The 18,132-nt window shown below is 39.6% G+C and overlaps 1 protein-coding gene across 1 annotated transcript in view; it reads left to right on the top strand.

Annotated features, from left to right (window-relative positions):
• LOC102175218 (ankyrin repeat domain-containing protein 26) overlaps window positions 1-18,132 on the top strand; it is a 57,474-nt gene that overhangs the window by 18,415 nt on the left and 20,927 nt on the right. Inside the window, 6 exon segments of the mRNA XM_013968507.2 lie at window positions 897-993; window positions 3,856-3,884; window positions 3,979-4,051; window positions 9,701-9,949; window positions 13,921-14,003; window positions 16,911-17,062. Coding sequence (XP_013823961.2) covers window positions 897-993; window positions 3,856-3,884; window positions 3,979-4,051; window positions 9,701-9,949; window positions 13,921-14,003; window positions 16,911-17,062 — 683 coding nt within the window.

Genomic DNA, 18,132 nt, shown 5'->3' with positions numbered 1-18,132 from the left:
TGAGATTTAGAAATTAAAATTCTGTTTCTCAAAATCCATATTATAAAGGGATTCTCCTGTGTTTTCTAAAGCATTCCATTAAGAGGATATTCCCAACTCTTCATCTCATTGAAGAATACATGTTTTGCCTAAAATAATAACCAGCTGTAGGAGCAGAGACTTTTAATAACTGTAGGATAAAACTTACAACGTCAGATTTATTTTTCTATTTTAGTTTTAAAAAAACCTACTCAAAGTCCTTGTGTCATATTCTGAAACTTCAGAATTCAGAGATTTTGTATTATCCTCATTTAAATATTCATCTTACAGACCCTGTATCAGTATAAATGAGTGAAGTTCAGAAAACAGTTGTGCACCTCCTGGAGCGTGTAGCATAGGTCGTGAATGTAAGAGCCGTTTTAATAGTTTTTGAATGTGAATTAGTGGAGAGACAAATATGTTACAGGTAATATACTATACATAATATATCTGTTAAATCTGAATTCTGAAAATATGAATTATTTTTATATTCCCTTTTTAATATTTAGGATGTAGAAGTTCACTTGAGTTATGTTGAGGAATGAGGTCCTGCATAGCATGGAAATAAATAAGAAATATGTGATTAAAAAAAAAAGATTACACTATATTTTTCAGTGTCCTCCAACTGTGAGCCGAGAATTTTAGATTAAAAGTTGTTGACCTTCTTTTTAGCCCCATCTTGTATTCTATTAAATATTTCTTTTCAAGCCATACATTCTCCTCAGAATTCTGAAACCAGTTCTGTCACTTAGCAGCTATGGGATCTTGGCAAAACCTGTCTTAACTGGGTTCAAAGTAGGCAGTTTTTTAAAGTAGGGTATTTTCTTCAAAAGGGATTAGTAAGTCTTCATGCAACTCATTATTAACATTAATTTTAGCAGAGTATCTCTGAGAGCCTTCCAGAGAAGTATGTGGATTGTTTATCTGGAGCTGCTGGTCCAAGAGGAAAAAAGACAGTACTTGGACAAGTAGAAGGTAAGAATTGTATTTTATAGAAAAGTCATTTGACAAAACGTTGAATTAAAATGGGATTGCTGATATGTTCTAATCACCAAAGAAAATCACCTGTCAGAGACATAGTGAGGAAAAAGAGGAGGAGGCAAATTATGTATTTTGTCAGGTTTCAGCCACAGATTACATTGAGAATCCAGTTTAAGGACTCAGTTATTAGTTCCTAGACTTCCTTCACAATCCAATGTTTAAGACTCTGGTTAAGACTCTCCAATGCAGGGGGTGCAGGTTCGATCCCTGGTAAGGGAACTAAGATTCCATGTGACACATGACCTCCCAAAAATTATTAGTTCTGTTTCTAGATACTGTGCAGCCTAAGGAAGGTCAAGAAATAAGAGGCAAGAGGGAACGAAGGATGAGTGAGGCAGAGGGAACAGGGAGGAAATGAAGGAAAGGAAGCACAGGCCTGTGGGGGAGGGGGCAATAAGTAGTGACGGTCTCCAGATAAAGGGAGAGTGTTTGACATGGACGATGCATTTGAAGTGAGCTTCCAGCACCAAAACTTGTCCTAGAACAGCAAAGTTTTCCCCCTCTTCCTGTTTTCCGCATTGTTAGGGAGGCATTCAGGATTGCGGTCCCTGGGCTTGCAGAGCTGTGTGTTTATCCTCTGTGGAGGAGCACCAGCGTAGGTGCTCAGCTGTAAATGTTTGCAAATTGGAGTCATACGAAATGTTGCTGCTTTATAGGATGGTATCACATAGGCCAACAAAAGAGAACTAGAAAGAAGGAGTGAGCAGGGGCCGTGATACAGAGATCAAGTAACCTACAGCCTGATAGTCCACTGGGAAGCTTCCCACTTGTAATGCAGTTTCACTTTGGGGGGAAGTGTTAGAGTGAGGAAGTTGAGGCTCAGATTTCAGGAGAATAAATTAAGTTGACGTCTCTGTTAGCTCAGTTGGTAAAAAATCCACCTGTAATGCAGGAGACCCTGGTTTGATTCCTAGGTCAGGAAGATCCTCTGGAAAAGGGATAGGCTACCCACTCCAGTATTCTCTGGCTTCCCTTGTGGCTCAGCTGGTAAAGAATCCGCCTGCAATGGAGGAGACCTGAGTTCAATCCCTGGGTTGGGAAGATCCCCTGGAAAAGGGAAAGGCTACCCATTCCAGTATTCTAGCCTAGAGAATTGGACATGACTGAGTGACTTTCACTTTCACTTTTAATGTAGAAGCAGACTCCATGTAGACCAGAGTTTCTCAAAGTTTAATTAGTCGCCTTTGGACCTTGTATGAAGTGCACATGCTGAGCAGGAGGTCTGAGAATCTGTGTTTCTGACAAGCTCTCCGAGTAGCAAGGGTGTGGCCTTGCATTTAGAGAAGTCTGGAAGAACATTGGATAGTACAGGACATAACAGGATCAAGGAAAAGCATTATTATGTTTTTCTTTCTGAGTGTGTCTATAGCCAGAGGGAAGCAAAAAGTCATAGTCGCGATTATAGGTGTAAGATACCATTGCTAAGCAAAGAGGGAAAAAGAAGTGGTGGGGATGATCCATAGAAAGAATGTAAAGGGGTAAGAATTAAGACCACAGATCCAGAGATTACTACCCTTTGGATAGGAGAGAATCTAGTGAAAGGATGAAGGGAAGAAAGTGGGCCGTAGGGAGATGAGTTTGGAGTTGATGAGGAAACTTGAGAGAACTCCTTCTAAATGGCTTCAGTGTATTTGCACTGAAAAGAGATAAGATCATTGTTGCTCCAGAGAATACTGGAGGTAGGAGGGGGTGCTAGAAGTGGGGGAAACTCCAACCTCTCCAAGTAACTCTCAGGCATCAAAGATATGTGTTGTATTGGTATTTGTAATTCAAATTAGATTAATTTGAATATGGAGACACTGACTTTTTTCTTTTTAAGATAGCTGATTTTTTGAAAGTTGTTTTATAGAAATCCTTTGAAACATTAGCTTGATGTATCAAACCAAACTAAGTTTTGAAACAAAACAGGTTAATAGGGTTCATTCCCTAAATGCTAGAAATATTTTCAATAAGTACTATACTGATTTTAAAACATGCAAGATTTTCAATATCTAATCATTCTGTGGCAATTAAATTTATTATTTCCTTTTTGATAATTGTATTTCAGTGTTGAGAATTTATTATACATTATTTCCTAGATGTGTTTTATATACCTTCTTCTGTGAGTGGATTGAGAAACTTTAAGATGGCCCAACTAGAGGAGCCAAGACATGTAGACATACCAGTAGCCCACATGGATATGGAAAAATAATGAGTATTTTTATGAGCCATTTTTCTAGAAGTGTATAACCAGGGTAATCAGTTCATTACTCTTTCTCCGATGAGAAATGAACTATACCTTCTGGTGAACTGTCATCCCACTGTGTACTTCTTAAATGACTGGGCAGATCGAAGAACATGATAAATACTTGTAGTATAATGGTGTAAATGATAGCTGCTATATTGCATTCAAGATATACTGGTGCATTTTACCATCAGCTTTCATGTTTATCTTCTTGGGGTCATGGTTTGCTCCTCTGATTAAGATCACTTTTCTCCTCATCAGTCGGCAGGTTCACATTGGTCTGTGTGCACTTTAATATTTTATAAATTCATTGAAAACGTAATGTTACTTTTGAAATCTTAACTGCATGTTTTGTTAAACCTGTATTTCTATTTTTTCTTCACTATCCATTGTGGATTCCTATGTCTGTTTTGCTGGTATCCTAACATACCCCTAAAATCAAGACACTAAAACCGAATGTATTCACTGCCAAGGCTGAGTGCGAGGATTCTGCTGAGTCCTAACTCTGCCTGGATGTACAGCTGGCTTTCATGTTTACCTGAAATTAACTCTGTGTCCCTTTTGCCTTTTAGATTCTCCTGGGAAATATCCTAATGTGAAGGTAAAAACATTTATGTTTTTATCTTGAATTATGAACTGTGGATTGTATCATATGTACATGATTTATAAATCAACTTGTTTCTAAACCCATTCAGCCTGCAGTCTTAGTGAAAGATTCTGTTCCTAGTAAAACAGTCGGAATGAAGGATTTACAGACATCCAGTTCAGGTAAATTTTGCAATACACACTTAACTCTGGAAAGACGGACACTGAAATATTTGAAATGCTAAGTCTTCATAGTCCTAACTTCTTTTTGCAAATTTAATTGAAGGATTTGACATACATAATCCAAATGTTATTGTTGGTATCCGTGTTTTGAAAAAAAAGATAGGTACAAGCATAAAAACAAGAAATTTTTTAAATGTAAGCTTGAACTCAGTATGTTTCTGTATATGTTTTGGTATCCTGAAGTTCTCAGTTTGGAACCTCTGTGCTTCTCAGGAATTCTCAGAGATTAATTATTAGACTCTAAGATTTTTCCATTGCCCAAAAATGCTTACTTGATCTATGACCTTTACCTAGAGTAAAGCTTCACTTTCATTTTAGTGTTGTTATCAGATGTTTTGGTTAGCAGACAGTGTGTGTGTGTGTTTGTGTATGTGAGTTTATGGTGTCTTTGATTATTGAAAGTAGGGGAAGTAATCATACTTTAATGACTATTTGATGACATAATATTTTAAAACAGTGATTCTGAAAGTTTTTGGCTTTAGGATGCTTTTATACTTTTAATACTTAAAAATTATTGAGAATTCCAAGGAGCTTCTGTTTTTGTCTGTTGATGTTCACTCTGTTGGAGTTCAGTTCAGTCGCTCGGTCATGTCCGGCTCTTTGCAACCCTGTGGACTGCAGCACACCAGGCTTCCCTGTCCATCACCAGCACCTGGAGCTTACACAAACTCGTGTCCGTCGAGTTGGTGATGCCATCCAACCATCTCATCCTGTGTCTTCCCCTTCTCCTCCAGCCTTCAATCTTTCCCAGCATCAGGGTCTTTTCAAATGAATTGGTTCTTCACATCAGATGGCCAAAGTATTGGAGTTTCAGCTTCAGCATCAGTCTTTCCAATGAATATTCAGGACTGATTTCCTTTAGAATTGACTGGTTTGATCTCCTTGCAGTCCAAGGGACTCTCAAGAGTCTTCTCCAACACCACAGTTCAAAAGCATCAATTCTTTGGTGCTCAGTTTTCTTTATAGTCCAGCTCTCACATCCATACATGACTACTGGAAAAACCAGAGCTTTAGCTAGATGGACTGATACTGGCAAAAAAATGTCTCTGCTTTTTAATATGCTGTCTAGGTTGGTCATAACTTTTCTTCCAAGGAACAAGCATCTTTTAATTTCATGGCTGCAGTTACCATCTGCAGTGATTTTGGAGCCCAAGAAAATATAGCTTGTCACTGTCTCCATTGTTTCCTCACCTTTTTGCCATGAAGTGATGGGACCAGATGCCATGATCTTAGTTTTCTGAATGTTGAGTTTGAAGCCAACTTTTTCACTCTCCACTTTCACTTTCATCAAGAGGCCCTTTAGTTCTTCGCTTTTTACCATAAGGATGGTGTCATCTGCATATCTGAGGTTATTGATATTTCTCCCGGCAATCTTAATTCCAGCTTGTGCTTCATCCAGCCCAGCATTTCGCATGATGTACTTTGCATACAAGTTAAATAAGCAGGGTGACAATATATAGCCTTGACGTACTCCTTTCCCTATTTGGAATCAGTCTGTTGTTCCAAGTCCAGTTCTAATTGTTGCTTCTTGACCTGTATACAGAGGTCTCAGGAGGCAGGTCAGGCAGTCTGGTGTTTCCATCTCTTTAAGAATTTTCCAGTTTGTTGTGATCCACACAGTCAAAAGCTTTGGCATAGTCAATAAAGCAGAAGATGTTTTTCTGGAACACTCTTGCTTTTTTGATGATCCAATGGATGTTGGCAATTTGATCTCTGGTTCCTCTGCCTTTTCTAAATCCAGCGTGAACATCTGGAAGTTCATGGTTCATGTATTGCTGAAGCCTGGCCTGGAGAATTTTGAGCATTACTTTCTAGCGTGTGAGATGAGTGCAACTGTGCGATAGTTTGAGCATTCTTTGGCATTGCCTTTCTTTGGGATTGGAATGAAAACTGACCTTTTCCAGTCCTATGGCCACTGCTGAGTTTTCTAAATTTTCACAGCATCATCTTTTAGGATTTGAAATAGCTCAACAGGAATTCCATCACCTCCACTAGCTTTTTTTGTAGTGATGCTTCCTAAGGCCCACTTGACTTTGCATTCCATTATGTCTTGCCCTAGGAGAGTGATCACACCATGGTGCTTCTCTGGGTCATGAAGATCTTTTTTGTACAGTTCTTCTGTGTATTCTTGCCACCTCTTCTTAATATCTTCTGCTTCTGTTAGGTCCATACCATTTCTATCCTTTATTGTGCTCACCTTTACATGAAATAGTCCCTTAGTATCTCTGATTTTCTTGAAGAGATGTCTAGTCTTTCCCATTCTATTGTTTTCCTCTATTTCTTTGCATTGATCACTGAGGAAGGCTTTCTTTTCTCTCCTGATATTCTTTGGAACTCTGCATTCAAATGGGTATATCTTTCCTTTTCTCCTTTGCCTTTAGCTTCTCTTCTTTTCTCAGCTATTTGTAAGGACTCCTCAGGCAACCATTTTGCCTTTTTGCATTTCTCCTTGGGGATGGCCTTAGTTACTGCCTCCTGTACAATGTCATGAACCTCCATCTATAGTTCTTCAGGCACTCTGTCTATCAGATCTAATCCCTTGGAGTCTATTTGTCACTTCTATTGTATAATCCTAAGGGATTTGATTTAGGTCATACCTGAATGGTCTAGTGGTTTTCTCTAGTTTCTTCAATTTTAGTCTGAATTTGGCAATAAGGATTTCATGATCTGAGCCACAATCAGCTCCCGTCTTCTTTTTGCTGACTGTGTAGAGCTTCTCTATCTTTGGCTGCAAAGAATATAATCAATCTGATTTAGGTATTGACCATCTGGTGATGTCCATGTGTAGAGTCTTTTGTGCTGTTAGAAGAGGATCTTTGCTATGGCTAGTGGTTTCTCTTGGCAAAGCTCTGTTAGTCTTTGCCCTGCTTCATTTTGTACTGCAAGGCCAAATTTGCCTGTTACTCCAGGTATCTCTTGACTTCCTACTTTTGAGTTCCAGTCCCCTACAGTGAAAAGGACATCATTTTTAGGTGTTAGTTCTAGAAGGTTTTGTAGATCTTCATAGAACTGTTCAACTTCAGCTTCTTCTAGCATTAGTAGTTAATTAATTAATCCAAGGGCATAGACTTGGATTACTGTGATATTGAATGGTTTGCCTTGGAAACGAACAGAGATCATTCTGTTGTTTTTGAGATTGCATCCAAGTAGTGCATTTCAGACTCTCTTGTTGAGTGTGATGACTACTCCATTTCTTTTAAGGGATTCTTGCCCATTGTAGTAGATATAATGGTCATCTGAGTTAAATTCACCCATTCTAGTCCATTTTATTCACTGATTCCTAAAATGCTGATGTCCACTCTTGCCATCTCCTGTTTGACTACTTCCCATTTGCCTTGATTCATGGACCTAACTTTCCAGGTTCCTATGCAATATCGCTCTTTACAGCATCAGATGTTACTTCCATCACCAGTCACATCCACAACTGGGTATTGTTTTCGCTTTGGCTCTGTCTCTTCATTCTTTCTGGAGTTATTTCTCCACTGATCTCCAGTAGCATATTGGGCACCCACCGACCTGGGGAGTTCCTCTTTCAGTGTCCTGTCTTTTTGCCTTTTCATACTGTTCATGGGGCTCTCAAGGCAAGAATACTGAAGTGGCTTGCCATTCCCTTCTCCAGTGGACCACATTCTGTCAGAACGCTCCACCATGACCCGTCCATCTTGAGTGGCCATACACTGGTTGGCTCAGAGTCTCATTGAGTTAGACAAGGCTATGGTCCTTGTGACCAGTTTGGTTAGTTTTCTGTGATTGTGGTTTTCATTCTATCTGCCCTCTGATAGAGAAGGATAAGAGGCTTATGGATGCTTCCAGATGGGAAAGACTGACTGAGGATCTTGTTCTGATGTGCGGGGCCACACTCAGTCAATATTTCATCCAATTTTCTGTTGGTGGGCAGGGCTGTGTCCCCTCCCTGTTTTTTGGCCTCGAGGCCAACCCATGGTGGAGGTAGTGAAGATAAAGTTCCCGTGCTTGCACTGTTGCTCTCAGTGTCCCCATGATCACTGCCACAGGCCACTGCCGACCCACGCCTCCACCAGACACTCCTGGAAGATGAAACTGAACACATAAAGCACGACACACGCGATCCTAACGGCTGGTTCCATTAGTCATTAGAGTTTTGCTATCACATATGCTGTCTCTGAAGAACTCCACTGTGCACTCAGAACAGAATGAGAATGGAAGTGACGTTTACTGTTACTGTGAAAATAGTTTTGACCTTTTAGACCCCCGACCCAATGGGTCTCTGGACTTCAGGGGTTCTCAGGGCACACTTGGGAACCATCATTTGAAACCATTGACGTGGTTGGATGTGAAATGATAAAGGGGCCCTTGTGCTGACACAGGATTTAAAGCTTCACTTTTACATTTCTTGCTTGTTTCTTTGACTTCTCTTAAGAAATTAAGACCTGACAGTTCCTTTTTGTTAAAAGCAAATATTTCCGTGTTGCATTCATTTTTGCCTCATGGTGCTCTGTGCTCTTTGGATCCAGTGTGGTCCCAAACTTATCCTATTTTCACGGGGAAACAATTAGTGACCTACAAAGCTATGATTTCCTATATAAGTTTATGATGTTTATTCAAGGCTTAAAAAAAATCAGTTCTGAAGATACTGACAATTTGAAGAAGACCGTCTCATTGTAATTAAAGCAGTTGGTGGTGGTGTTCAGTCGCTAATCGTGTCCAACTCTTTGTGACCCCATTGACTGCAGCACGCTAGGCCTCCCAGTGCCTCACCATCTCCCGGAGTTTGCCCAAGTTCGCATCTATTGAATCAGTGATGCTATATAACTATCTCATCCTCTGCTTTCCCCTTCTCCTCCTGCTGTCAATCTTTCCCAGCATCAGGGTCTTTTCCAGTGAATCGGCTCTTCACATCAGGTGCCCAAGGTTTTGGAGCTTCAGTTTCAGCATCAGTTCATCCAATGAGCATTCGGTGTTGATTTCTCTCAGGATTGAATGGTTTGATCTCTTTGCTGTCCAGGGAACTCTCAAGAGTCTTCTCTAGCACCACAGTTTGAAAGAATCAACTCTTCGGTGCTCAGCCTTCTTTATGGTCCAACTCTCACATCCGTACATGATACTGAAAAAACCATGGCTTTGGCTGTATGGACCTTTGTCGACAAAGTGATGTCTTTGCTTTTTGATGTTGTCTGGGTTTGTACCATTTATAAAAGTAGTACCATTCATTAAAAGTGTTTTTAAAAACCATGGTCTCTAGAGCATATAGTATTAAAGGCATAATTAAATGTAAAATAAGTTAGACATATATTTTGTTAATAAAATATTTGTATGTTGAAAACAAATAATTATTAGTAAAGTTCTTATGGAATACAGACTATGTAATAGAAATTGAGTGAATCAAAGTAAGTAATATTAGAAAATTAAAAAAACAGAAGAAATGAGATATGCTAGTTAACGTCTCTTCATGACAGTGACATGTAAGATACAATAAGCTGGGAAGGACTAGTGGTTCTGAGGGGAGCGGAGGACTTGGAACTGATTCTCTGAAGAAAGACTTTGCACAAGTTAGTCAGGGTTGTATTCTTACATTCTAATAAATGGAGACTTTATTCTCACATTTTTCAGATTTGGCTTCTACTGCTTTGAGCCTCAGGGTTGAGGCTTGTCAGAGAGCTGGGCATTTGAAAGCTGATGATCAGTGTCCATTGATGTCACAGTCAATGACCAAAAATCAGTCAACATGCACAGAATTTGGGCAGATGGCCATCACAGATAAAGTAAAGAGGAATATTGCGGCGGTGTTTCTGGTAGGGAATTCCACACTCCGTGACCTGTGCCAGTCTCAGCTGCCGGAAAACAGAGAAAGCAAACAAGGTAATGCAGGAGCCCAGGGCACTCAGCCGTGCGCCACCTGGGCACGGCCTTCCCGTCATCCTGACGCTTCCAAATTAGAGATTTTGTGGCAAAATCTACCTTGTGCTGACTCCTTTCATGGAGCCTACAGCCAATACCAATAAATACCTCTTGGCAAGACGTTTGCATTCTCCTTCTGACCATAGTAATACAATAAATAATAAAGAGAGTTAGGAGAAAGTAAGTTCATTTTGGCTAGTATTTAGCATACACCTGAGAGTGAGTGGCAGGATTATGTTTAGAACTCTGGGACTAGTTGGGAGACCTAGGTAGACAGAGATTGCCTTCTCAAAATGTGACTTTGTAGTGATATTTTTATATAGCTCTAAATTCGTATTAGTTATCATTATATTCAGTATAACTGCAAAAGCAGCTCTGAAACCAAATATTAAAATATTTCTTGTGTTTTCTATGACTTCATATATTTTAGAATTGGCTTTCCCAGTGGTAATGGGATTCATGGGAAATTTGCCACATAGTACCTCCTTCTCAGCTCTGTCCATATAATATCAACTTGTTTTATTATTTGTAATGAATTAAGAGTTCACAAGGGATGTTGGTTTGAAGGAGTGCTGTATCATTTAAAAGCAGTGTACAGAAGATCAATTCTGCTTCTACTAGGATGCCCAGTCTATTAAGTAACCACATCTAATAACATGTTGTTCATAAATACTAATTAACTTAGTGCCTTTAATCAGTCGTGTGGTCAGGGCTATAGTAAGAAATCATACACTGTTTCTTTTTACACTCCTGTAGTTTTTTTGTTTCTATCCTCACCTTTGCATTTACAAAAGATACTCAGTTATCTCCTAGAATAGTGACTTCAAGTTCTAAACTCAAAGTGTTTGTGTTTTTTTTTTTTAACCTATGCAACTGAGTCATTTGTTCTTGTTTCTCCGTGAGCTTGGTAAGTCCAGGAAACACAGATTCAGATAAAACGGCTACACGAGTCCCTCCAACACTGGACGGTGTGAAATTGGAAAACTACAAAATAAATAGAAGCAACTTCAGTCAGTTCGTGTTGTTTCTCTTCTCAGTCGATACCTTTTATAAAATAACAAGCAGAGTCCCAGTTCAGTTCAGTTCAGTCACTCAGTCGTGTCCGACCCTTTGCGACCCCATGAATCTCAGAACGCCAGGCCTCCCTGTCCATCACCAACTCCCGGAGTTCACTCAGATTCACGTCCATCGAGTCAGTGATGCCATCCAGCCATCTCATCCTCCGACGTCCCCTTCTCCTCCTGCCCCCAATCCCTCCCAGCATCAAAGTCTTTTCCAATGAGTCAACTCTTCGCATGAGGTGACCAAAGTACTGGTTCAGCTTTAGCATCATTCCTTCCAAAGAAATCCCAGGGCTGATCTCCTTCAGGATGGACTGGTTGGATCTCCTTGCAGTCCAGGGGACTCTGAAGAGTCTTCTCCAACACCACAGTTCAAAAGCATCAATTCTTCGGTGCTCAGCTTTCTTCACAGTCCAACTCTCACATCCATACATGACCACTGAAAAAACCATAGCCTTGACTAGTCGGACCTTTGTTGGCAAAGTAATGTCTCTGCTTTTGAATATGCTGTCTAGGTTGGTCATAACTTTTCTTCCAAGGAGTAAGCATCTTTTAATTTCATGGCTGCAGTCACCATCTGCAGTGATTTTGGAGCCCCCCAAAATAAAGTATGACAGTTTCCACTGTTCCCCCATCAGAGTCCCAGGATTTGTACATATTGGTTTCTTAAAGATTTATTCTATATTAGACCCTGAAAGTTTTATATCCTAAATATTTCTGGAAACACTCCCTCAGTTCAGGTCTGCATCACCTTTTTTTCCCCACTGTTAATGCCTTCAGGTTCATCTTCCTCGTTTTATTTCTGTGCTCTTCAGTTTCATCCCTCCCTGAGCGTTTAGTCACCAATCTCAAAGCACACGTGACCATGAAGCACTCTAAATCACGTTAATGTCTAGACCTCTTAAAGCGCCATTGATGCTTTCATAATCTGACTTCTGCGTGACTCTCCATCTCTCTCTTTCTGTCCTTTGCCCTGGAATTCTGAACTGCTGTTGAGGCCTCCCTCACCTGTTCTGTTGTTGTTGTACAATCGCTCAGTCGTGTCTGACTCTCTGTGACCCCATGGACTGCAGCACACCAGGCTTCCCTGTCCTTCACCATCTCCCAGAGCTTGCTCAAACTCATGTTTATGGAGTTGGTGATGCCATCTAACCATCTTATCCTCTGTTGTCCCCTTCTCCTCCTGACTTCAGTCTTTCCCACCATCAGGGTCTTTGGATCCAGTGAGTCAGTTCTTCACATCAGGTGGCCAAAGTAGTAGAGCTTTAGCGTCAGCGTCAGTCCTTCCAATGAATATTCAGAACTGATTTCCTTTAGGATTGACTGGTTGGGTCTCCTTGCAGTCCAAGGGACTCTCAAGAGTCTTCTCCCACACCACAGCTGAAAAGCATCAGTTCTTTGGCGCTCAGTCTTCTTTATGGTCCAACTCTCACATCCACACATGACCACTGGAAAAACCACAGCTTTGACTCGACAGACCTTTGTCGGCAAAGTAACGTCTCTGCTTTTGAATATGCCGTCACAGTTTGTCATACCTTCTCTCCCAAGGAGCAAGCGTCTTTTAATTTCATGGCTGCAGTCACCATCTGCAGTGATTTACGAGCCCAAGAAAATGCAGTCTGTCACCATTTCCACTGTTTGCCCATCTCTCTCCCACGAAGTGGTGGGGCCAGATGCCGTGATCTCCGGTAGTCCCTGTCCCTGTACTTTGACAGATATCTACCCTGTCGTGCGTGTGCTTCTCTCCCCGTCTTGCTGCAGCCTTAAGTGCTCTCCCTTTCCTGCCCTCTGTTCCCTTGAAGTCTCCGCTCAGGCATTATCTCCAGAAAAGCCATCCCTGACACCTTTTATCTACATTTTTCTTTAAACTACAGTATCTAGTACTGAGCAGAAACCCAAGAAATAGTCATTGAATAAAAGAAATAAAGACTATTTATACCAAGGTGATTTTTAAAAATTTATTTCTTTATTGAAGGATAATTGCTTTACAGAGTTTTGTTATTTTCTGTCAAACATCAGCATGAATCAGCCATAGGTATACATATATCCCCTCCCTTTTGAACCTCCCTCCCATCTCCCTTGCCATCCCACTGCTCTAGGTTGATACAGAGCCCCTGTTTGAGTTTCCTGAGCAGTACAGCAAATTCCCGTTGGCTGTCTATACCAAGGTGATTTTTAAGAGCTTGTCCTGTGCAGTTTAGGAGCCAAGAGGATTGACGTGTGAGGAAATAATTTACAGTTCAGAAGTGTGTCTATCACTAGGAAAATCTGGAAAGATACACTAGAAAAATCTTTAAAGTACTAAGGTAGCTACAAGGAAAGAGACACTTTTTTATCTGGGGAAGATAGCTGTAATCAAAGACAATTTCACAAAGCAGGTTGAGTCTTAAAAGATGAAAAGTAACTTGTCAAAAGAGTACAGGGAAGCATTTCAGATTAAGGAACTGATAAAAGCATAAAAAGTAAGAGGAATTTTCTAACCCATGAGTAACGTTGCAGTTGAAGCTTGGCATGTTGTTAAAAAGGTACTGTTATGAAGGAGAGAAGAGAATGTATTGTGACTTTATATGTCTGTCCTGTATTTTGAAATTTTGTTTGGTTTCGGATTGTTTTGTTCACTGATGTTTGGATGAATCTGTGACTGAATCTTTGAGCTGTTTGTTTGCCTGTAATCTGGTGACATGTGGTATTTCCCAAAGGATTTGGTTGAAAGTTTTAGATCATTGGAAGTATTTCTTAAAGAAGTAGATATTCAGCTGAAGATTAAGATTGACTTAATCTATCATTTGATACAATGTTTTAGATCTATGTTTTAAATGAAGGTTATGTCTTTTATCTAAACATTCTAAGTAATTTTAACTAACCATACAGATTTGTCAGCAGAACTAGACTTGGAAATGATATCAGAGGAAGCACAAGAAAAACTTGATGGAGATGAAAATAACCATTCACGGGTATGTAAAACTGTAAATTTCAATTTCTGGTTTAATACTATATGAGAAAATGTGTATCAAACAAGGCAAATTAGAATGGAAAGGTAAGTTAAAACCCATCACAAATGAGTTAAAGCAGAAGTGTGGTGAAATTTGTGAGAAATACAAAATTACCATTTGTCCTGAGGAGATTCACTACGTGATAACCCTAAAGAAGGAGTAAACAAAAAGGAAATATCTCCTAATATGACGAATAATATACTTGATTGTGAGGGAAAAGGTGCATTTGGCATATCTATGTATCTAGTATTCCAAGCATTTCTTGAACAAAAAGAACCAGTCTTGAAAATTTTTCCCTTTGTCTGTAAACTCCGGGTCCCTGGGATATGCTTGTCGGTCATCTTCAAAGCTTTGCTTCACTGAAAATAAAGTAGACATTGAAAATGATCAACTAGACATTGAACGTGTGTTTATCAAAATTGAGGAGAGTTTTTATAATGATACAGAAAATAAAAAAGTAGCAGACCCAGTAGTTACATTTGAAGTGAAAGAAGACCAAGAGTTTGATATGCAGATGTCACAAAACATGAGGCAAAATCCTACTAATCGGAAATTAGACATCCGACAGACACATCAGTCTAGTCTGTGGCTTGTCCGCTCCGGGAAGATGAAACACATTATTCAAATAAAAAGTCACGGTACTCCTGCTGTTGTTACGAATACTGATCAGAAAGGCAAACCAACACAGGACTGGTTCCAGAAGCCACTGCATGTGGATAATTGTAGTGCTAGTAAGGATGAAAGCATGGAACTTGAATTAGAAAATGGGAATTCTTCACCAAAAAGTCACAGGGCATCCAAAGTGTATGTAAAGAAAGAATTACAGAAGGATATGCAGAAATTTAAGAATGAAATAGACATGTTCCAAGTAGAGTAAAATTCTGGCTTTGGAAAAGTAAAATTCAACTTTCAAAAGAGGTAGAGGTTCATTTGCTCTTGCTTTAGTTTTTCTCTTAATGATCTGGTCCATTTGATTTTCCACTTATGAATAAAGTGGGGTCATCTAAATAGGTAATTGTGTAGAAATAGATTATTTCTGCCATCACAATAATAGGAATTCGGGAAACTTTTCATGGCTTTTGTCCTTCAATCAATCTAATATCTAATTCTGTCTCTGTCAGTCTTTGATGTGGACTGGGAAACTCATTTAGCTATGTACCATGTGATCTTCTGAACCAGAATAAGCACCAAGGAAATTGCTTAAGAAGTATAATCAGATAGGGTTTTGCAGTTTGTTTGTTTTTCTTTAACTCTGTTGTATTAACTATGTTGTATTTCCATAGGATGGGAAGAAAGCAGTGACTGAGAGAAGGGACATAAACACGTGTTCCCTCTAATCTCTTCATTGTGGTTGAATATGTGTGATCTTCTCTGCTTTCCACAGTCACTGGGCACTTAGATTTCCAGCATGGCTGCTTCAGGATCTTTTTAATAACAAATGCATGTACTCCCACATATGCTTTAATCACCACTCTCAGATGTTTCTTTTGAGACAGACCTTTCCATTATGGTTTTTGCTAAAATGTAGTAAGTTTTGACATGTGTGATTTCGTCACATAGGTTGTGTGTGTGTGTGTGTGTGTTTGTGTGAAAGTTGCTCAGTTGTGTCTGACTCTTGGCAAGCCCTTGGACTGTAGCCTGCCAGTCTCCTCTGTCCTTGGAATACCAGAGTGGGTAGCCATTCCCTTCTCCAGGGGATCTTCCCTACCCACATCTCCCTCATTGAAGGTGGATTCTTTAATATTTGAGCCACCAGGGAAGCCCATAGGTAGTATAAAACCTCAGCTAAAAAGAAAAAAAAATTAAGTCTTTATTTCCAAAGGAGAAAACTGAGCTTTGAGACGCTGTGAGATTTTTCTTTCTTCAGTAATAGGTTTTTAAAATTGTTTGTTTGCTCTTTTGTGTAAGAGGTGCTTTGACTGAATTTGAACAATAGACAAGGAAAAAAACAAAAAACAAAAAAACTTTGTGTATTCTCCTGTTTAAAAAAAAGATGAGCCCTATCCCCAACTAAGGCATTTAAAAATACTGTGCCAAAGTCACACTTTAACTTATCTGATTAATCTGATGAATTTGGTAATTTATCACATTCAAGGTTACAGAATTGTATCATTTCTTTTGGTGCCATAAAATGTAGGGAGTGCCACTTTAGGGGCTTTGAACAAAACCTTGAACTTTTTTGAATTTTATTGCTGTTTTTGGTAAGTAGTGGAGCGACAGTAGGCAATTATTTCTATACCCTCTGTAAGGTTTGATGGTTATTGCTTATGGAATTGGGAAGCATTACTTATATTCCAGAATTCCACACTAACTAACAACTCCTCAGTTTCATTCTGCTCCTTGTGTTTTGGTAAACTTTGGTTCATATATTTTAGTGAACACCATCACTTTTTTGCTATCTCCTGGATCCAAGTGAAAAAAAGAATTGTGAAAGGCAGAGGGAAAAGAATAGCTTTAGTGCAGAAAGAAGAGTGTTTCCTTTCTGTCTCTGAGGCACGAAGGTGTCACATCCTCTCCATCTGGCTGTTTAAGGAAAATCCAGGTGGTAAAGACCCAAGTGGCCAGATTTTGTGTCTTTGTCCTTTTATTTCTCTGTCTCCGCCAGTCAGATGGGGAAGACTGAATGTGAATAATTGCATCTTATGAAGAAAGCCATTTTTGAAATTTTGGGAATTTTGTTTCTTTTCCTCAAACAGAAAGGAGCAGATTTTACAAAAATTTCAGTGACTTGTAAGTGGTAAAATAAACACAAAAATGTTTTTATCACTGAAGTTCAGGGCAAATGCTGAGGCAAATAATAAAATTGAAAACAAAGATGTTTATAATAAAGAAGTAGCAATTATTCTTAGTGTCAAACTTTCACTAAAGGTTCAAGAAGAAAAGAAGCACGAAAGTAGTGAAGTGGAAGTATCAGACAACAAATGTGATGCTGCTGATGAGAGTGGATTGATTCAGCAGAGAAAGAGTGGAAGAAACAGCAGCCAGGAGTTTCCTGCTACGGAGAATGAAGATTTTGATAGGTAATCCTGTATCAATATTTAACATCAGGCCATTTGTTATTTTCCTATAAAGCAATTTCTAACTTGAACTGATGTTTGTGATTTACACATTTTACATTTTACTAGGGATATAGTTATTTTTAATACTCTTGTCCTTTAGCCTTAATACTAGAGTTACTTTGTTAACATACCACCATGTTACAGTATTAGAGTATTCTGGATTTGAATGCGTACTTGCCTTAACCAGTGTGTTGTGTATTTAAATTTATTTTATGTCACTAATGAACATCCTTTCGTTTCAGTTTGAGGACTTGTTTCAGCATTTCTTATGAGGCGGGACTAGTGGTGATGAACTCCCTCAGGTTTGCTTTGTCTGGGAAAGTTTTTATTTCTCCTTCATTTCTGAAAGACAACTTTTCTGGATAGAGTACTCTTGGTTGGCAGTTTTTTTTCTCCTAGCGCTTTGAGTATGTCCATGGATGGAGGCCAAATTGCTGTTGGTGGCAGGAGAACTGATGAGGCACCTGCTTTTCATCCAAGATGCTCTTGTCACCCCATCATGTGGGTGGTTTAAAATTAAACTCCCCCCCAACTCTGGCCAAATATTTCCTTGGTTTCTTCCTTCATGGTATATGTGCCTCACGTCATTTAAAATACCACCTAAGTTAAGTGTGGCTTTTTTCTGTGAATTCTCTTTTTCCTTTATTTCTGGCTGCGCTGGGTCTCTGCCGCCGCAGTGCCCGGGCTTCTCAGTGTGGTGGCTTCTCTGGATGCTGAGCGTGGGCTCTGGGGTGCGGGCTGCAGTAGCTGTGCAGCACGGGTTTAGTTGCCCCATGGCATGTGGGGTCTTCCTTGACAAGGAATTGAACCGGTGCCCCCTGTATTGGCAGGTGGACTCCAAAGCACTGGACCAGCAGGGAAGTCCCTAAATTCTCCATTATTATATTTAGAAGCAAAACAAAAAATATAGTATAGCTCTAATTATGACTCCCATGTTGAAGAGTCAAGGCAGTGGACGCCAGGTGTTCAGTGTAGCCCTTGAGGTTCTTCCCAATGTCTTTCCAGATGCATCTCTCTACTTTCTTCCATGT

This window comes from Capra hircus, chromosome 13 (genome assembly GCF_001704415.2).
Source record: "Capra hircus breed San Clemente chromosome 13, ASM170441v1, whole genome shotgun sequence".
Classification (NCBI taxonomy): Eukaryota; Metazoa; Chordata; class Mammalia; order Artiodactyla; family Bovidae; genus Capra; species Capra hircus.
This window is presented reverse-complemented; position numbering and strand designations above follow the sequence as displayed.